The 21,666-nt window shown below is 42.7% G+C and overlaps 1 protein-coding gene across 2 annotated transcripts; it reads left to right on the forward strand.

Moving 5' to 3' along the window:
* Positions 1-717: 717 nt before the first annotated feature.
* SNX3 (sorting nexin 3) lies at positions 718-21,628 on the forward strand. 2 transcript variants are annotated; one of them, XM_063329839.1, is made up of 4 exons: positions 718-1,031; positions 14,422-14,517; positions 14,861-14,985; positions 18,520-21,628. In XM_063329839.1, exons 1-4 carry the CDS (start codon positions 870-872, stop codon positions 18,623-18,625), a joined length of 489 nt encoding a protein of 162 aa, XP_063185909.1. In that variant the 5' UTR covers positions 718-869; the 3' UTR covers positions 18,626-21,628. The 2 variants fall into 2 exon arrangements, with proteins under 2 accessions (XP_063185909.1, XP_063185910.1); XM_063329840.1 differs by lacking the exon at positions 14,861-14,985 and having other exon boundaries at positions 18,520-18,579.
* Positions 21,629-21,666: the final 38 nt, after the last annotated feature.

Genomic DNA, 21,666 nt, shown 5'->3' on the forward strand with positions numbered 1-21,666 from the left:
TTTCTGGCTAATATACCAGCCTAACCATGTTGGGATTCCCCACCTGTAATGAACAGCAGTCCTTCCTTTATGCACTCTTTAAGGGCCGCAGGTGACAAGCTGCAGCCGGGAGTAATGCATTAGTATTGTCATGTGTTGTCAAAACCTTTTTTGGTTTTAAAAAATAAACAAAACAAAACCGTTACGTTGCTGCTGCACTGGCTGAATCGCATCGCCGCTGCCTGTGCCCCCGATCCGCGATACAGCACCACCAGAGACGCCCCCCTGCCCCACCTCGGCCTCAGCGGCGGCGGGGCCCAGCCGAGCCGCCCCGGGCTCGCCTCACGGCGCGGCCTCACGGCGCCGCCCGCACCGCACAACCCTCTGCCCAAAATAACGCGCCCCGCACAGGGGCTCCTTCCCTGGACGACAGAAGGGGACTCACTGCGGGCCCCAAGGCGGAGGCGGGGAAGATTAGCTGGACGACCCTGGCCGCCCCCTCGCAGCCCCCGCGCGCCCGCTGGAGCCAGGCCGAGCTCCGCAGCCTGCGCTGGGCGGGCGGGCCCGACAAACCAGCTTTCAACAGCCTCCGCGCCAAGCCTCCCCGCGCACGCCGGGATCTGTAGTTCGGCAGGCGACGGGACGCGCAGGGCGTAGCGAGGGGGATGACCCGTGAGGACTACAGTACCCAGGCTGCCTTGCGCGCGGGCGGTGGGCGCGTCCGCTGGCGGCGGCAGCGTGGGTGCGCGTTGCCGGGCAGTCAGCTGGCCGCGGGGCGATAAGAGGGCGGGCGGCGCGGGGCGGCGGCGCTCGGTGCTCGCTCGTATCCTGCTGCCCTCGGGAGGGAGACAGGGAAAGAGCGGGAGAAAAGAAGAGACGCCCGCTCCGCCATGGCCGAGACGATCGCCGACACCCGGCGGCTGATCAGCAAGCCGCAGAACCTGAACGACGCCTACGGGCCGCCCAGCAACTTCTTGGAGATCGACGTTGGCAACCCCCAGACGGTGGGGGTGGGCCGCGGCCGCTTCACCACCTACGAGATCCGCGTCAAGGTGAGGGCCGGGCCCGGCTCGGTGGGGAGCGCTGGAGCCGGTCCTGCTCCCCCTCACCGAGGGGCCGGCCCTGCCGCCCCGGCCCAGGCGTGTGGCCGGGGGAGCGCCACCGGGTGCGTCCCCGCGGTGGGCCCCGGCGCCTCGGGAGCAAATACGGGGCTGGAGAAGGGGAATGTGTGTCGGTGTTGGGGTCCGGCCCCCTCCTCTGTAAGCGGGAGGGGTGTCCCCGGGGCCGGGGCTGGCCGGGGTGGCGGTGACAGGCCGCTGCCGTGTCCTTCAGGGCCTGTTTTTGAGGTAGTGTGGTGAGCGGTGCTGGGGAGGTGATGGCTGAGCAGTGGTGGACTTCATCCTCGGTGTGAGAGCAGGCCCCAGCTTCTGCGAGCGACTGGAGCTGATAACTGGTGTGGTAGCTAAGATGACACGTCTCGGTCAAGAGATAACCAAAGGGCAAATGTTCTTTTGGCACTGCTGGGTGCAGCTGCCATTAGACTGAAATATTGCTGTGCTGCGAGCAATTGTGCAGGTTTTGGCTGGGATAGAGTTAATTTTCTTCCTTGTAGCTGGCACGGGGCTATGTTTTGGGTTTGTGCTGAAAACAGTGTTGATAATACAGAGATGTTTTCATTATTGCTGAGCAGTGCTTACACAGAGTCAAGGCCTTTTCTGCTTCTCACACCACCCCACCAGCGAGTAGGCCACATTAAGCCACAACAGCTTGGCTGTCTCTGAGTAAATAAAAGTGCAAACTCTCAGCAGTCTGCGATGTAGTAATATGGGTGTATCTGCCTTGAGAAGGAGGTCAAGTTCAGGATTCCAGCAGCCTCAAAAGTCCATAGAGAATGTGTAAATAAGTCTAGTGGGCACATTTGCTAGATCAAAGTTAGCTGAAGTGATAAGGTGAGTGTATATGGGGGAAGCATTCCTGCTTTCTTTTGCCCCTGAAATATAAATTGTGTGCCTAATGAACAGGGCTGTTTCTCACCATGGGCTATCACATACTCTCTCTCAGTAGCATTAGAGCCCTTCCTAGCTGAAAGGGCTGTGTTCACTGACTTGCCCCAAAGGCTAGTAGTCTTGACTTCACATAGCTTTTCTCAAGCTCATTACTGTGTTCCCTGGATTTTCTAGTTTCATAAACAAGGCCTGGAGGAGTGGACAGAGAAATGCAGTATCTATGGCATGGTCCTCACCTGTGGCTTGTAGGGACTTGAGACAGGGCAGCTTTTTAGTTTATGCTGCCAGGGATAAGCTGGGTTGAGGAAGATGACCTTCTACAACTTTATCTTTTTTGTAGCTTGTGGTTGAGTCTACTGCCTTGTATAGCTTTACTCTGTCACAGCTGATTGAACCTAGTCAGTTATTACAGGCTGTAATAAGAGGGGGAAGAAGCTTCATTAAGCCCCTGCACACGCTTTCTGCAATATGAGTTCAGCTTTCACTGAACGCCATGGAGTGCATATGGCTTCATGGCAGGGAAGGCTTCAGGTGAAGACTGCTGCCTTGGTCACTAAAATTCTTCAGACAAGACTAAAACCCTGTGTGGATATTCCAGTGTTAAAGGTCTAAGTTCTCAGCTTAGTGTAATTTTATGTAAAAGAGCAAAATCAACTGAGATCTAAAGCTGCTAGGGAGGATACTTTTTTAATTCTGATGCTCCTAAATTGTCATGTCCAGTAGCTATTCTCGTGTTTCAGGATGTCTTCATAGGGCAAGAAGAATAAACTAAAATAATTGTAGCCTGTGTTTGGCCTCTGTGTGAGGGCAAACTGGAACTTGCCAACTTGTGTTGCATTACACTGCCCTTATCAGGATCCTAGTTGTCCACTTAGCAGAAAGATGTAACTCTACCTTGCTGGGAAGTGTTTGTGCCTGAAGTTCCTGATGACTTTTCTTTCCATGAGACCAAACATTTGGAATTGCTGGATCCAGGGAAGATGATACAAAAGGGACTGAGCCGTCATATGGCCTTGGGAATGGGACCTTTGCTGGGATTAAAAAATAATATTTTTTTTAAAATCCCCAACTGAAGTTCTTCAGCAGAAAGGAAAGCAGAAAAACAGGTTTTGAGACAGGTTACTCTTAGCCCGTGTGCTGGTTGGTGTAGAAAATTCTGGATTCCTGTTGTAACGAAGACCTAGAAGTGACTTGAACAAACAGACCCTGTGATAGTACTGTGACCTTCCTCAGTTCTTCCTCCCAGTCCAATTACTGTATAAACATTGCTTCCTCTGCCCTCCTTACTTGCATCTTTGCATGCCTGTATATGGGACTATCTCCTATAATATATGATCATTCCCTTTCCAGTTGTGCACTACTGTACACGTACTGTATCCATGCTGTATACATTTATAGCTATCATGAACTATAAAATTGGGTTTTATGGCTGTATGCTGGAAGGCTACAGAGCAGGTAATACAAGTCATGCAGAATTATGTTCACTGTCTAAACTTGTATCAATTAGCTGCTTCTCAGCAGAACACAGGCCATGTTGCTAATATGCAAACTGCAGCATGGGAGAAGAGTTCGAACTTGAATTGCTGTAGTATCATATTTCTAAAAGGTAGGCCTTGTACTATAAGCCGCTTGTTGGAGCGTGGCAGACAATAGCCACCAGCTAGCCTCTGCGGTTTGACAATTGCATGTGGTCACAGAAAGTAGCAGCTGACATTGGCAGTTTCCCCCAGCAGTGCTAGAAGTGTCAGCGGAACAAACCTGAGAAGATGGAGCGAGTTACCTGTGTCATATCTGGAAAGCTATGTCTTCAACTAACACCAATGTCAAAATGTTCAGTGGTGCAGAAATGGATGGGTTAACTGCTGCCAAGTTCTGGTAAAAGCTATTGGATAGCCTCACATTATGGTGGGAGGTCATGCTAAGTCAGAAACATTGTCAGAGAGGACACTGAGATTCAAGTTGGTGTTGAAGCAATTAGACTTGTACCATTGTCATGGTGTTCACAGTCTTGGTCCAAGGGTAATTCTATTTTTATTGCTTTGAATCTCAAAGCTTAACTTTTTGGGGGAAGACTGAGCTTGCTATCAGACTCTTGAATTGATGCCTGATAATTAATATCTTGCAAAAAGTATTTGTGTTGAAATACTGCAGGGTTTTCCCCAAAGCTTTTTATTGGCAAGCTTTCTACTGGTATTGCAGATAAAGCATATCTGTTGCTTGGAGAGCAACAAGTGGAACAACTTAATGCTTTAGTTCTTGTATCCCTGTACTCATCAACTTCTGGTGGAAGTTAGAAAACCGAATGCGGAACTCAAAGGTTTTGGGTAGACTGCTCAGCAATATACTACTGGATAAGCAAGTCAATTGTATTTCAGTACTTACGAAAGTTTTTCATAGCGTGTGTCTCTGTGCAGGCTAGTAGGATGGCTGTGCATTGTGGTAAAGAGGTAGGTAGGGGGCCTACAGGAAGGATGGGGAGGGACTCTCTATCAGGGAGCGTAGTGGTAGGACACAGGGTAACGGTTTCAAACTGGAAGAGGGTAGATTTATATTGGATATCAGGAAGAAATCCTTTACTGTAAGGGTGGCGAGGCACTGGAACAGGTTGCCCAGGGAAGCTGTCGATGCCACGTCCCTGGAAGTGTTCAAGGACAGGTTGGATGGGGCTTTGAGCAGCCTGGTCTAGTGGGAGGTGTCCCTATCCATGGCCGGGGGATTGGAACTAGGTGATCTTTAAGGTCCCTTCTAACCTGAACCATTCTATGAAACGCATGGTGCTTTCACAAGAAGTCAAGGTCTGAGTGCTGCAGGTAGAAATATACAGTAGTTCTAGTGGGCAACTTACTTCACAGATGGTCAGTTGGCCAAAGTACTGACTTTCTGAGCCTGAACTTGCATTAAATAACATTCTGTTATCAGCAAACTGGACAAGGTGGCGAGAGAAAGCTTCCCACTGTAGCAACCAGTATAAGGCGCACAATGTGGCAGTGTGCCACTACAGTGCAGCTTGGCAATGAAAGTCAAATGTCTTGTTCAGTAATGGTAGATAATAGAAAATGCCATCCTGCAGTGCTAAAATAGCAGATTTGAGTGGGTCATGTTCTTGACAGCGTACTTGAGAATTTGCTTTCCATCAGCAGCATTAGGCAGTGAGTTCGTACCATTCTAAGGTGTCCTTTGTGTGAAGGTTTAGGGTGAGCTAAAAAGGAGAACAATGCAGTAGGGTATAAAGCTCTAAGTGCTCTTTCTGGTGAAGTGAAACTTGATAAAGTAGTCCTCTCATCTAAAAGTATCTAGATGATCACAGCATGGTGACTGTGCAGTGGTTAAAACTAACACAATCAACTAGACTGCCTGCAAAAGCAATACAACAATCCACTGCCTTTACCTCTTGAGGCAACAGTTAAGTTCTCAGTGTAAATAACTTTGCATGACATATGCTGTTTCTCAGGAGTTCACTCAGGAACCACCACGAGAAGGGTGGTGGTTCCCTCTACTTGTTATACCTTTTCAGGGTGGGCTTGTGCAACAACACTCAACACTCTTAAAGGGCATGTGGATACCTGTTACTATTTATAGGCTGTAAGCCAGTCCTCTCTCTTAATTCCAGGAAACATATGTAGAACGAATTACAGTTGTCATATAATCGTCCTACAGCATGTCTGTGGTGCTCGGTCCAGTTCCAGCTATCCTTTAACTTCTACTGTAGTTGAGACAAATAGTTTTCCTGGTAAGTGGGTCAACAGGAACATCTTTGCTCAAACAGATTCTGTGCAACAGCTTCAGTTGCTAAATCCTTTAAGGAGACAACATGTAAGCTTTACAAGCTAACTCCAATCCCAGCAACTGGTGACACACTTCAGAGCCATACACCCATTGTAAAAGTGGTGCCGTAGGAGTTAAGCACATTGGTTAGAATGCTGTCAGCAAAGCTTATGGGTATCCAGGAACTTGCTGCATTTGGGAAAATACCCTTTGTTAACACTGTTTCATCTGTTGCTGTAGAGGTAAAAGTGACTTCTGTGCTGCCTATTCTAGTTGGGTTTCTCACCTAGACTAAAAGCTTACATTATCCATTTATGGTTAGTGAGAACTTGCAGAGAAGTCATTAATATTCAAACTGACAGTTAGAACTAAAAAAAATACCTTTTACAGGAGCTATTAGTCCAAGTAGTTAAAGAATTCTTTTTAGTCAAACCAAAGTTAAACAAAAAGCCTTCGTCTTAATTCTGTTTTTTAATGTTGAATGGCCTGTTGCCTCTGATCGTACTGACTAAACTCGGTACTAAGGTACACCTTAGTTTCTTGAAGTTCCACAGCTCAGTAGCTTGTCTTGAGATGTAGAAAAGTAATGCCTTGCTGCTGTGCATCCAGTTGTTCTGAAATGTATCACTTGGGTGGTGCCAATGCTCTTTAAGGCAGCAGTTGCCTTTCCTTTGTCTTCTATAGAAAGACTTCTGGAGACCTGCAGAGGTGCTTGGCTACATAGGCCCAGCGTGGGGAAGGAAGTGAATACACAGGCTAAGAATAGTATTGGTCCCAAAGGATTGGGGAAGTATATCAAAATACTGCTGAACTTGAGCTGCTTTTGAAAGTCTGTTCTCATTTTAACACATTTTTTTCAAGACTTAACTTTGATGCAACATTTGCATTTCAGCATACTTATACTAGTCTGACTTGAGTGACTGACTGATTTGACTCTGACTTCTGTGATCAAATCAAGTCAGGGTAAGATGGTAAATGAACTGAAAATGTAACTTGCTCAGAAAGTGCTTGTCTTATGCCATGGTTTTGCGAAGTGGCACTTTTTATCTGGTGAATGTCTTTGAAATGTTCTGTCCTTGAACAGTACAAAATTTCCCATTCTTCATGTGTTCCTCAGGGTTTGAAGTTGCAGACTTTTCTCCCGCTATGGGAAGAATCTGCTTGTATGTGTAGTTGACTTCATCATTGTTCGGTTTCATAGTTAGTGAAGCTTGTGGTGGAGTAATGACTAAACACTGACTCAGTGTGGATGTGTTTAGGAATGCATAATCAGCACTAATTCTCTCTTTCTCTACAACTGCAAATCTTGCATCATGCTGCAAGGCTGCTCTAAGTGTAGTTAATTACTCTTTTAACACCCCACTCTAGACACTGCTGCCAGTTAGATATTTTTAGACTCCTCTTCAAATAATAAAAATGCAGTGATTCAGGTGGCTTGGTTTTTCTGTTCTGCAGCCCAGGTACTGCACCTTCACAAACACTAACTGTTCCCTTGAGCAATAATTCAGAGTGGGATAGCTGGAAGGCTAAGATCTTCCTAGGACACTGTCTAGGGAGACATGGAAGTGGCTCGGAAGAAAGAAAATTCCAAAGCAGGGAGAGTGGGTTTCCATGTCTATTGCATGCATTTGCTCTGAATAGCTGACTCTTCTGTAGAGGTTTTTGATTAAACTAGGTTCAAGAGCCTAGTCCAAAGGTACTGAACTAGTTTGGAGTTGACATCTGTTACTGTGTAAATAAAATAAGTCTCTGAGTAGTGCTTCTTATTAATATATTAGTTTAACTGGTGACTTGGACTTTTTTTACTTCTGCGTGTACAATGTGGGCCTTGATTGTCATGTATTAAGAGGGCACTCTAGTACAGTGCTGAACAGACCACATCAAATGGAACAATGACTAATCTTTGTAGGACAGATGGCTATGATCCAGGTAGGCATGTGGTGCCAGAGTATTTTCATACATCTTTATTTTTAGATGGCTTGCCAAAAAAGTGTCAGCTTGGACTTTAGAGCAGGCAGGTCTCTACCATTTTTCATCTGGGGAAATAAATAATGCAGTGTAGACTTATGAGCTTCTAACTCTAGGGTAAGTATTTTCTTTAAAGTTTTTTCACTTGGTAATGCAATGCCAGTTGTACTACTGGAGGCTGTTTTAGCAAGTACATAATCCAAATGCCCTACAGAGCACTGAGTGAAGGGTAACTTTCTTGTTGTGAGAATGATGAAGAAACCATAACTTTCTGGTCAAGGTATAAAACCAAGTATTTTATTAACTGAAGACAGGTCCATGAACATATTCCTTCTGTGGTTATTTGAGAACCCAGCTCAAATTCTATTGTAGGAGGATCATCTGGGGCACATGACAGTATAGTTTGTGTTGGCCATGAAGCCAATTTTGAAAGTATAACTACAAGCTAGTGTAAAATCCAGAAGAAAGTGAAGCTACATCTTAAGTGGTTTAAAGCCACGTCTATATCTGGAAATAAAGCTTCAGAGACTATTTCTATGGGCCTAAGCTGCAGCACCCCCTAAGTGTTAAGGTGTGCTACAAATTAATTAACAGGAGCTATTGGCTTTTATGTAGCTCTGAGGTGGCTACTTGAAGTGAATTTGCTGATCCAATAAAACTGGAACTATGAAGAGATTTTTTTGCTACTTAGTATACTTACTTCTATACTAGTTATTTGTCTCTTGTTTCTTGCAAGTTCTGAAGTGTAGGGATAATGGACTGTCTCCAGCTCGCAAAGCACATTAAAACTTTTGTTCCTGATAAAAATATCAATTGCAGCAATTCACTGCAACTTTGTCAGCCCCATTTGACCGTAGCTGGTAGATGTCAGCTAAGGATGCTAAAGCATCAACTTAACGTGATCCCTCTTCAGTCATTCTCAATGAGAAACAAATGGTAACCTGAGAGTAGGCCAAACCAGAGCATATGGCAGTCGTACCTTGCAATTGTGTAAGAGTAGGAAACCCTTCTCTTTAAAAGGAATATTTGGTATTTCAAAGGAGGCTTTGGCTGGCTAACCCTGAAATAATTTTCTAGAGTTACTAATTCTGTCTGGGTATTATAAAAGCTTTTGCCTGAATGTGTCCTTCTTGAATTGGGTTCCTGTTCTTACCCTTGGCTTCTGAGGATACAACCTGAAGAATAAAGAATCACTAAACAATCTGTTTTTCTAGACTTACTCTGCTTTGAGCCTTTTGACCGTGGCATACCATAATTCAGCTGTTTGTGATGTTGGTGAACTTAAGCAGCATCTATCATTGCCTGATCGGCAAAAACACAGGCAACCCTACACTAATTTTGGTAGAGCAGCTCTAGCTAGGCTCAAGGCATTGAACTTGGCACACGTTAACTCTTGTCTAAAGACTGGTAGTCCTTGTGGTTGTGTTGCTATTGGGATTTTACTGCCCTTAGTCTTTAAGATGGAAAACATACTACCTCCATGTCTCAGTACTGTGGAGTGGGAAGTTCTATAGTTCTTGGTTTATCTTAAGTCAGTATTGTTTAAAACTTGGGTGTATACATATGGTCAGTTTTTTCAGTGTTCTATTAACTTTAGACTTCTTGCACGTAATGTACTTCCAGTAGACCTGGACACCAAGTGGATAAAAGGGGAGGTAGGACTCTGGTTTGATCAAAAGGACTGAAGCTTAGAAAAATATCAACCTCTTATCTGACCTTTTGTGGTGGAGAAAGAGGTTTTCCTTCAGTAAAGTACACAGCAAAAATCTAAACTTCTAGCAACTGAAGTTTAGAGCATGTTTGCCTTCTTTCTTGCTTTTTATAATTGCAGGAAATGGGGAGGTAGCTGCTTATGTCAAGTCGGGAAGGAAACAAACCACTGGCAAGGGTTCTGCAATAACAGTGGACTGCTGGAGCCAGTTTCTTGTACTAAAGGACAGCAGGCTCTTGCATTAAGAAAACCATAATACTTTTTTATCCACCCTGAATGCTACTTACTGGAATACTCCAGAATTCCCATTGGCTGACTGTAAATGTAGCCAAAGGGTGTAGTCTCTTGAGAAAGATTACAGCTTGTATGAAGAGATAGTAAGAAGCTTGAATTTAGCTTCTGAGAGTCAAGGCCACAAACTTCTATCAAAAGTGAGCTGAGTGCTTTCTTTCACTCTATTTTAATGGAAATAGAGTTGTATCAAGGCTACCATAACCTACTTGAAAAGACAACATCAAAGTAGGTGCTATGGCAACAGTGCAGCTTTATTCTCAGTCTGTTAAGGAGTGGGAGACATGGGCAATGCAGTGCTGCTGATGAGTGTTACACTGGCAGATGAGAAAATGAATCAAATTTACCTCGAACTATCCTGGGCAGCTACAGCTGTGGAGTTTCTGCAGTTGTGGGGGTGGGCTGGGCTGCAGTGACATTCAGAGTCGATCTTGTGGAGTGTCAGCATGATCTTTGAAGGAACCCAAATGCTATTTGCATTCAATTTGTCTGAAAACAAATTTGTAGGAGCGAGTCTGGCTACTTGCAAGGCTTTTTCCACTCACTGGGTAAATTAATCTAGTCTAGATAACAGAACACTTAAAATTAATTAGAATTCTAAACTAATGTATTTTAATAAAGTATTCTGGTTTTCCTCCTGCATTTAAGGTAACTTGCATACCAGTATGGCTGTATTGGTGAGCTGTGTATCTGAAGCTGAATGAACAGTATTGACTAGTACTCAAATTACTTGCATTCTGCCTGTGAAAGTCTCCTCACTTGTATACATAAATGACTTTTGGATTTCTGACTGGGCATAGCTCAGGGATTTACCACAGTAACAGCTGGAAGACTTATCTGTTTATCCAAGCTACTGTCTTAGCACTGTCATTTGCTTATGAGCTGAATTGGGAACTTCCTGAGCTTGGAGTTGAGCTTGTAGTTTGAATATGTTACAGTAACATAAATGTAGCTGAAGAAACATGCGTGGGTGTTTTTTTTTTGGGGGGGGGGGGGGCGGGGAGGGCGGCTGCCTGGAAATCTATTAGCAGGTAACCACTGCTTCCCATTACCAGTTTGTTGAACACTAGCCAAATGACTGTAGAAACTTGTTTGGCATCTGAGTGGAGGAATGCAGGAGTGACTTGAGGGTCTGGGTTTGTCATCTGCTGTTTAACTATGTAATTTAACTTGGCACCAGTTCTGACAATGTTTATTCCAGTATACTGGCTTGGCCATTAACTCACCCAGCAGAATACAGAATATAAGTCCGACGGTAGTCAGAGAAAGCCTAATGGTTGTATACACATAGTCTGACACAGAAACAGTATCTAGACAGAATCTGTCTTGCCTTGGCACCTTTCTGTGCTTAATTTTGTGTTACGTGGGACTTCTGCAGAGCTGGTTTACTGATCCTTCTAGAATTGCTTTATCTGCAGTTCTGGCTAGTGACTTTTGGTTGTCTAATGTCTTAGGTAATGCATAATTCTTTCATGTTGAGGACTTGCATTCAAACTGCTAGGAGGCATGATTTCAGACTAGGAAGTTGTTGAAAATGCTTTTGATAAAAATGAGACTAATTATTACAGCGTAGAAGAAACAATTGCTGCAGTAATTATGCTGAATTTATCAAAGGAATGAGCTATGTTCCAGGGGCTGTGCCAAACTGGGTCATGAGTTTCATGACAGTAGACTTAGCAGATCAGCAGGCCAGAAAAATGACACTATAAAGCTGAATGAACGTGGGGAGAAACGTTTGTAAAAAATGAAACTAGCCTGACTTCAAGTTTTGTGCCTTAACCTCATCTCTGTTCTAGCAGGCAAACAGGCACTAACAGTGTTCAGAATAGCTACTGGCACCTCAGTAACTAAACAAGGATAACTCTCAACATAAACTGTGAAGCTGAGAATTACTTTTTACATACACTGTATGGCCTTCAAGTGACACTTCAACAGAAATGGAAAGTTTTTGTTGTCATCTTCTACCAAATTCTTGCCCAAAGATAGCCTGTGCTTCAGCAACTGTCTAGCTTGCTTAATGAAAACCATCTATCTGTGGTAGATGGAGGCAGTAGGACATGCAGAAACCCTTCCTACTGAAGGAAAAAGTGGTCTGCTCAAAGAGGGTAATAATCCTTAGTGAGAAGGACTTCAGTTGTGAATATATGCTGTGTTAAAAATAGGGACCTAAGATGTAAATGGGTTAAGCAGTATAAAACAGGAGTCTCAAATTGCTGTTTTTAAATGGATCCTTTCTATCAGCTGCTTATCTGAAGAATACTGCTCTATCAGTACTAATTTCTGGAGGAAGGAAAATTGCTGTGGTTTCTGGGTTTTAAGGAACATGAGGCTTAGAAGTTGATCTCAACAGATAGCTCTGATTTGTATCCAGACCAAAGGACACGCGCTTTCCTTTAGCATGTAGTTGTCAAGACTTAATTTAATGGGAGCCTTCTAGCATACGCTTCAGTTTGAACATTTCCAGTGCTTATGATCAAAATTGGAGAAGATTTTTCAACTCAAAGGGAAAACAAGTACTCTCTCTCTCCTTTTCCCCAACTTGCTAGCTGGATTAGCATGTCAAAAGTTCAAAAAGGAATGTAGAAGGTAAAATGAGCTCAATTGGCACTTCTACCCCTGCATTGTACCTGTAAGCCTGATATGTTATTTAGAGATTAACTTTATAGACTTCATGCCCAGAAGCATTAAAAGAGTTCCTGAAGACCTGGGAACTCATTGGGACTTAGCTGCTTTTATTCAGTTCTAATCCCTCTTGTAAGTAATTTGAGAGAAGAATGGAATATTTTCTGCAGGTGAGAGCCTATATGTTAAATATTGTAAAGGACTTTCTACCCAAGACACTGACAAAGAATTGATGTTGTAATGTGGAAGGCTGAACTTGGTTAAAAAGCCAATAGCTGAAATCAGAGAAAAATAATCCAGTACTTTACTTCTGGGAATCTCCTTCATGCACTGTGGGGGATCTAGCTTTATTCACTCTTGAGTAGAGTATTCTTATCCTCAAGATGAGAGTGTTTATAAATAAAGCCTGACTTCTGACTTCTGACTTAAGTGCAATTTTATTATTAGTCACTAGTACAATCAACAGTGTTTTATCTGGGAAGGAGAGCATGAATACTTCTAAACATTTAGCAATAACAGATTTCATAACAAAATACTGTTCTGTACTTTATAATCTGTAAATTATGGACTAAATAGCATAATGTGAAAGTAAACAACTAACTTCTCAAGTACTTTTGAACAGTGACAGCCAAAAAATCATTGGCTGGCAGTAATACAATGGCCTGTAGTCATAGGGCTGCCTGGCGCAGGAAAGTATCTCTGCAGTTAAGCCTGTTTTGAGCGGCCAAAAGCACCACTCGATAGCTTAAACATAACAGCCTACAAATGGCTTCGTATAGGGATATCCACTCAAACTGGGACCAAAAGCTGAGTGAGGTGGCTTACAACTTAAAAAATAAAACAACAAAAACCAGAAGGCAGTAGCTAAGAGTGACTACTGTGCTTCTGCGAGCAGGAAAACTGGGGATAACTGTAGTCTCATGTGAACATCAGCTTGCTAGGGTACTCCTCAAGAGTCTTTCAAGGTTTATAAGACAGTGAATGTGCAGTCTGACAATGGTGAGCTTTATTCTGTTAGTGCTGGTTATGTATGGTAAGTACAGACTCTTGGTCTTGCTGTCAGTAGGTCATAACTTCTACAAAAACGTTTGTAGCACTCTAGCCAGTTCGCCATCTCAACAACATTTAAGCTTCAGATTGTGATCGTGGCACTTTCCATTCTGGGGATGTCATTAGGAGAGTGCTTTCTTGATGTCTAATCTTAAAATGATGTGCAACTTGGATTACAGCAATGGGATAACCTGCCCCCAAAGAATGAATAGCAGTAATATAGGTTTTTAGACAAGTTAGTGTAGGACACCTATCAAAATGCTCATGTATTTAACATGGTCTTTTGCAGTATTATAGCTTGGCTCCCATTTGATGTTTCTTTCAAGGCTGTTAGAGTTGGGTGCTGAGGAAAATTCTGCTTGGTTTAACTTTGTAGCAAAATAGTCTGCCCTCATCAGCACTGAATGTTGTGTTGCATCTTGGCCTTGTTGGCTTCCTTGGAGCTATCTAAACTCGGCAGCTTGGACTAGCAAATCTTCAACTTCATCTGGCCTGAATGGATTCACCATAGGACTTAGTGGTTTTGCTTTTAAAGATGTTGGAGGCCATGTTGTATCTGGTAGCAAAGAAGTACAGGAAGCTTGGTTAACGTCCTACGCTGGTACCTGAAACACTCCATTGAATGCAGTAAGAGGAACCTGCATGGATTAAGAAGACTTTTTCTTCCCCCCAAAGTTTGTGCATTTATTGGCATTGGGAATCCAGCTCCTGCGAAAGTAAGAATAGCAGATGCTTGTGCAACCTTAGGAACATCTCATGTCACCAGTAAATCTGTTATTCTACTAGGTGATATGGTGACAAAATACCAGTGATTAGGATGCCATATAAATGAGGCCCACAGTTAAGCAGTTTGAGGCACAGCTTACTCATGTAGCTTACAGAGCTTTACCTGTATTTCTGTATTTTGAGTGGTTCTCAATACTGTTGTTGCTGAAGCAGAAATAATTTGTGATTTAACAGCTTGTTTCTTGCCTCTGCTTATCAAAACTTCTGATTTGTCTAATCAATAGCTTATGTTCTTGTTTTCAGACAAATCTACCTATCTTCAAATTGAAAGAATCTACAGTCAGAAGAAGGTACAGTGACTTTGAATGGCTAAGGAATGAACTAGAAAGAGAAAGCAAGGTGGGTAAAATGAAAGGTAAATACAAGTCTTCATAGACTTAAAGCATATATATCATATAGAGCAGTTATTGTGGTAGAAAATGTCCAGAACTAAAACACTGTCATTCAGCAAACTTCAGTTGTACAATGCTAGAGACTATTTAGTGGTTTTGAGTTAATTTGGAGTTAAACTACTTGAATTCAACTTACCTCTATGGCAAGTACTGTTCTCCTCTGGTCATGTTGTATTACTTCACTAGGGATGTGATTGATGAGTTGGGTCCTCTAAGAGGAAGAGGTGGCACAGGAGGTATGTAAACTTATTTACAGGCTGCACTTAAGGATACTTTTCTAAATCTTTCAGGTTGTGGTACCACCTCTACCAGGAAAAGCTCTTCTCCGTCAGCTCCCCTTCCGAGGAGACGATGGCATATTTGATGATTCCTTTATAGAGGAAAGGAAGCAGGCTCTTGAACAATTCATAAACAAGTAGGTGTTGGGTCTAGTTATCTGGAGACATACTCAGAACTCAGCTCTGGAAAACTGAATTAAAGCTGTTAATCTTCTAACTGTGGTAGCTGCACTAGGTTCAGAATAATAACTTTCACATAATCCTGCAGTAGAGCGTACTAACATTGCTCAAACAGTGTTTAGTTTGGATATCTTAATGCTTACCTGAACAGCTGAAATGAATGTTAGTGTTGTTGTTAATTTATGCAAATTACTACTAAAATTATAGCATTCAAAATAGTTCTACTTTTTCATTTCTGAAAAGGTATCCTCCATTGGGTGAACAATGGAGCTTACAATGGGCTTACAGCAGTTTACTTTGATTGCAGATGTGAGGCATTATCAGCTTGTGTAATGATGCATATTTTCTCTAATCATCATGAGAATCTTTCTGAAATGTAAAAACACTACCTGAAGTATACACATATATAGTTTGAAATAGACACTTAAGGTTTTGTCACTGCCTTTCAAAGGGTGAGCAGAAATTATAGTAACAAAGTCTTATGATTCTTTTTCTACCATCTGACACTACTAACTGCTCTCCATGTAGTAACCTGAAGAGCTACTTTAATCTCTTTAACAATGTGGATCCAAACAGTGGGTAAGAAGGAATACTGTTGGTTAACCAGCTCTTCTGGTCTCTAGAGCCAACACTGTTCAGACCCAACTGGATTTGAGACTGCTGTCTTTAAACCTTCAAGCTTGTCAGTTCCACTAGCATTTTAATGTCGTTCAGTAGTAATGCTGTTTAACAGGGACAGAGGATGTCTGTGAGTTAAGCCAGAACTTCATCTGCTTGTCAGTTATTGTTAGTTCAGGCATGTGGCTTGGAGTTGCAAGTGACTAATTTGCATCTGTCTTGTGCAAGTAAGCTAAGTGTGACTGTATGAAATCTCAAATTTTTCTTCACACAGTTGCTTGTTAGCTCAATTTAGAGGTATTGCTAATGGTTCTGAGCAGGTAAAAAAAACCAAAACTTCAGAATGCTCTTTCCTCTAGTCAAAGACAAGCGGAATGAATTTCCAGGGCATCTAGTTTTGCATTTATGCTACATGAAGGCAGATGTGCTTATAGTAAGATGGAATGTGGGGTTTTAAGTGTATACAATCAAGGCATTCATGACTGCAAAGTACAAATTTTATCTGTGCAGGCTTGAGACTCTACATTAAATGTGGAAGAAGTGCACTTACTGAAGGTTTTGTATGCTGAGTTTAGCAATATCTGGGGGAAGAAGGCTGTTTACATTCTGAAGCAGCTGATAGTGAAACAGTCATCTTAACTGAAATCTCTAAAAAAACTCAATATAGGTGACAGAAGTGGAGTGGCCAGTTTACTGGTATCATTTGTTCAGTCCTACAGCAAGTAATACATTGATCTTGTAGAAGTGTAAAACTTCTTGGTCAATTTTTCCTCCATTGAGACATAAAAGCAGGCTGTTACTGTAGATATTGATGTAGTGGCAGGCTTGAGTACAGCTGGAACAAGATTCTTCAGGCAGAACTCCTAGTTATTCAGCTGCATCAATTTACTATAATGGCATGACCAACTCATCAAGCAAATATTACTAGTTAAAGTTTCAAACCATGTAGAAGCTTTAAGACTTATAGTGAGTACTCTAGGTACTAGTGAAATTGGTCCTGGAGTTAATTTACATAATATGTCACACTACTGCATTCTCAAAGCTGGTCTTTGCTGCTAGAACTAGAGAAGAGTCCCTCAGATAACTGATATCACTATCTAAAAAAAGATCTTGATGCACCAATGCTAGTTCTTGATATCTAGGATGTTATTGAGAAGCTTTGTCCTTCTAGATGTAAAATCTAGGGGGACTAAATCACAGCAGTGCAGGTTGCTTGAGTCAGCTCTCTTGGGCCAGCTTGCTGGCACCACTACCTATAGTGACATTCACAGGGGTAGCTACATTGCAAAACATCTGTCTGCCTGAATGTGACTTTAGGGTCCATGAACACTTTTGAAGTAGCAGCTGCTCTGTGTAAGGGTCACCTTAGAGAATAATTCTGAGGAAAAGCCAATGCAGAGTGAGGTAGGTATTCATGTGAAACCAAGGGCTGAATCTGAGACATCAGATCTAGTCTTGCAATTCAGCCACCAATTTGCAAGCCTCCCTGAAAGGGAGAAGGAATATGCTGCTGCCTCATCTCTTGTGTATCTTTCTCTTGAAGTTCAAGGCCAGCAACTGCAGTGTGATGGGGGTGAGAAACTCAAACTAGTTATTCCAGACTGTCTTCCTCATGAACTAGTGCTTGAGACTGCTGCCCATTTACCAGAATGTGGCAAGATTAATAGGCTTAATGACTGCACTTGAAATAATCTGTCAATGCTGAATAGGAGAGCTCAGCTTCCCTATTAAAGGGCACCCTCGATGACAAGTGAGTAGTGACAGGTGAATCTGTCCTGTTGTGAAATAGGCAGTAATAGGTACATTTGGAGAAGATGCACAAAAGTGCTTGGAAGTACCGATGCTGAGCCACTGGAGTTGACTGTATTACACGTGTTCAACTAGATAACTTCCATTTGAAGTAGAAATATTCTGGCAGATATGGAGGCCATAAGGCTGACACAAGCTGTCCTTGGGAGGGTGGGAGGCTTTCTCGCTTAAAGGGAGAAGCCTGTCTTGATTGACCAAACTGGATGTAACTTTTTTCAAACCAAACTGCTTTAGGTTTTTGTATCCATAAGCGATCAACTTCCAGAGATTTTGAGTCTCTTGGATTTTTACTTACACAGAAGACTGCATGGTATTTTAAGGGCTTAAATGCAATAACTTGTGGTTTTCTTCCAAGCCTGGGAGTGTTTTCTAATTCAATGTCAGCTTCTTTACTGTTAAAAGGATGGTGTCCCAGTCTATATGTGGAACAAAACTAAATCTGCAGTAGAGGTGGTGGTCTCTTCTAGAGCCAGACAAAGTCTGTGTCTCCCATGTTTCATATCCAAAGACACCAGCAATTAACAGAATGGCCAGTACCCTCTGGCTGTGCATCAGTGCTGCTTGTGCATGCTAGGAATAGTGACCGTGGTAAGTCACAGTGTCAGAGCCCTCAGAAGACCTTCACACCCTCTGGTGGAGTAAGTCTTTAACTCTGCCTGGGCTAACTGCTACTGAATTAGACTGAGAACTGAGGGGTTAAGCTGCCTTTAGAAAGGTGTCCTGTGTCAAAGGTATCAAGACCTGTAAAAATCCACTTGGCTTGCTTAACTCTACGTTTCCTAATGCTAGGATGGGCATTTTGATAGTCCTCAATTGCAGGTGACAGATGATAATGACGTGACAAGCTTCCAAATGATCAGAGGTAGCTCAGGGTTCCTATGGACTAACTTCATCTGGGGGAGAATGGCAAATCTTGCTGCCAGACATCATTCTAATTGCCAACAGTGAACTGGAAGAGTGATCTATGCCTAAGTGCAGAACCATAGGTTATAAGTATAAAACCTGCTGACTGGCTGCAAGTAGACTCGATTTGTTAGCACTAATGCTTGTTTTTTCCTCTCCAGGGTTGCAGGCCACCCACTGGCACAGAACGAGCGCTGTCTTCACATGTTCTTGCAAGATGAAGTAATAGACAAAAACTACACACCATCCAAAATAAGACATACTTGAGTTCCGAAACAGTCTTCTCAAACATTAGTGGTTCTTATGCTTGGTTTTAAGAGGTTGTAGTTTGTCTTAGCATGCTGAGGATAAACAGGCACGAAGTCTCCACTAACATCAGTACACTGCTTGGGCTTTTGCATATGCTTTATAGCATTAAAGAACTCACTTGTCTTCTAGCTAAATCCCTCTGACTCCTTGATTTAAGAGTATTATACTATGAGACCATCCACCCCTTGCAATGTCTCACAGACCTTTCCACTCTTATTTGCAATGACTTAACAATGTTTACTGACTTGGCCTTACTTGAACTTGCACAGTTGTAGTGTCACGTGTTCACTTGTATTTGACTAAACTGCTATGCTGTTTCTGAGGTAGTAATCTGTCTGAACTTCTGTAGAAAGATTGCTTTATTTCTGATACCCTGTGTGAGAAACACTTATGCAATTGTCTTCAAGCTTGTAAAAACACTTTATACTGAAGTAATGAGGGAATTATCTTTATATTCTGTAAGAGGGAAAAAAAATCAAATTTATATACTAAAGTAACTTGTCTAAAGTTTTGAAATAAAAGTGAAAATGCACTTCAAATGTTTTGTCACTCTTGACCTTGAGTGTGGGGTATCTCATGCTTTCTGAGAAGCAGGGACTTGACTATACTAAGTGAACCGGTGTTTCAGCCTTGCTGTGATGCTCTTCAATGTAGTCTTGTGTTACTAACAACCACTAAATACCCCTAGGTGCTGGCACTCACTGATCAAGTGGTTTGGGAAAAGAGTACCTTTCTACTTGTTATGAGAAGCCTCAATCTAGCTTCGACTAGCAAGTGAAAATTATACCGTCCTACAGAGAAAGGAATGTTGACATAACCAATTAGATTAAAGTAGCTCTGCTCTACAAATACAATTATGGAGATGAAATTGTACAAGCCAGCTCTGAGATGTGATTGTAGACCACTTCCCTGAACACTAAAGGAAGGGGAAGCTGTAGCATTGTGCTTGTATGACCACAGGTGAAATGCAGGTGGTTGGTGCCTGAACTGCAGTTCACAAGCAACGCTGCTGAAGTCATCTTTCTCACTAGATGCCTCTATGGCTGGAGGAGCTTCCATAGTGCTTCCAGACATGACATTGGAGTTTCCTATCCACATGCTCTTGAAAACAGATCCAAGAACACTCTAGTAGCAATCTGATACAGTGTTTTGTGCTATTTGGTAACAAGCTTAGGCTTGGCTCTGCTTTTCTTTCCTTCTTATAATACTACTTATCACTGCTGAGAACGTCCTGCGGACTTACTAGCAAAGTTATTAGTTTCCTTTAAATAAGACTATTAACTTCAGTCATGGAAATCTGGATGTAGAAGAGCGAGCTGACAAAAGTGGTGGCTGACTGGATTATATGTAGTACTAGTGACTAGCTCAAATAATCGCTCTTTCCCCCTCATACTTAACAAAAACTGTGTTGAATCTTTCCAACAGTCCTAATAATGAAACCAGGGACCAAAACTGACACAGTCCACTTGCAGCCTAGAGCTGTCTAGCTTTTCAAGAAGTTTTTGATGATGTAAAATCAATTCTAAAATTCCATGTGCTTGCTGAATCACACTTAAAATTTGAGTTACTCTTGGAAATGGGGGAAGAAGGGCTAAATGTATATGAAGTTTTATTATTTAGGTTTACATACGTAGTAAAGTGTTTTTTCTCAAATGTTCTTTTCTGAGAGAAGCTTCTTTCAGAAATCAAAGTAAATGCCCCATCTTATCCTTAAAAGATGACACAATCTGTATCATCGGCTGTGGAAATAAAAGAGTTAAGCTGAAGAGGGAGAAGCTGTGTGCTTGATGTCAAAGTATTCCTAGTTCCGAGGTGAGGACTTGGAGATTGACAGGGCATCTGCACTGGACTCTGGGATTTTGCCTGGGCTTCCATCCTTCAAGGCTAACTGGAGACCCTAATTCTAGTGTAGTGTAACTGGTTCTGTGTCTGTGCAATCTGCAGTACTGGGAGGAAGACATGGCCTGAGATCAGCTGTGCCTAAACCACAGGGATCTGGGCATTGTTCCCAGCTGGTGAGTCTGCTTTGCAGCTGGGCTAGGTTCCTGCAGGTAAGAGGATGAGATATGGATGTGCACTCATTGCTCTCCCTGCTCTGCAACTGGGAGAAAGCCAGTACACTCCGTTGCCTCCTCTAGCCTGGGTGATGTAGGGAGTAGGACTACAGTGCACTGCAGAATACGGTTGCCTTGCAGCATGAGTGCAGTTCGTGTTTATTGCTGCTCCGGGACAGCAGCATGAATCTTATTGAAATTAGTGTTCTGTCATGGGTTCTGCACAGCACTGGGTTCAACTGTTTTAGCTCATAAACTGAATTGTCGCAGAGTGGAGAGCCGCAATTGATTTTCTGCCCTGTCTAGTTCTTTTTAGTGTGGAGAGCAAAAAATGGTTGAAGGTTTTTACAGGTACAGTAAGAAAACTTCATAAAGTGTTTGTTGGTTTCTTTCTAAGAATGTGCTAGGCCTTGTGGTAAATGCATTCTCAAGTGCCCCATGCTGGTTTGTATAGAAGATGATTCAAAGTCCTGTAGTCCATACTTTGTCTCACCTGACTCATTAAAAGGCTGGTCTCAGATACTTTATGGGCCTGGCTGTCTTGGAAAGGGCAGAATGTGAGACCTAGCAAACTGCACCAATGGGAGAGAGATGGGGTGGAAACTCTGATCTCTGAAACACGTGAGATTTTTGTGGAGTCTTTTGTTTTTTTGGAGTCAACGGAGCTAGGGTTTCACTTGTGACCCTTGACGCTGGAAACCAAGGAGCCATTGATATACACTACATTTTAGCCTGTCATTTTAGCCTGCGTGGCTCTTTGGTCACTCATTGCCACATGAATACTGTGTTATATTTCCATTCTCCTATTGCCAGCTTGTTCCTGTGCATTGGGAGTTGCTTAAGTCTTTCTTTGGTGTGATTACACAATTGGACGCCTTAATAAAACCTCAGAATGTTTTTAATTGAAGCAGTGGTTTTGTACTCATCACCCTTTGTTAGCTGCAC

This window comes from Chroicocephalus ridibundus, chromosome 3 (genome assembly GCF_963924245.1).
Source record: "Chroicocephalus ridibundus chromosome 3, bChrRid1.1, whole genome shotgun sequence".
Classification (NCBI taxonomy): domain Eukaryota; kingdom Metazoa; phylum Chordata; class Aves; order Charadriiformes; family Laridae; genus Chroicocephalus; species Chroicocephalus ridibundus.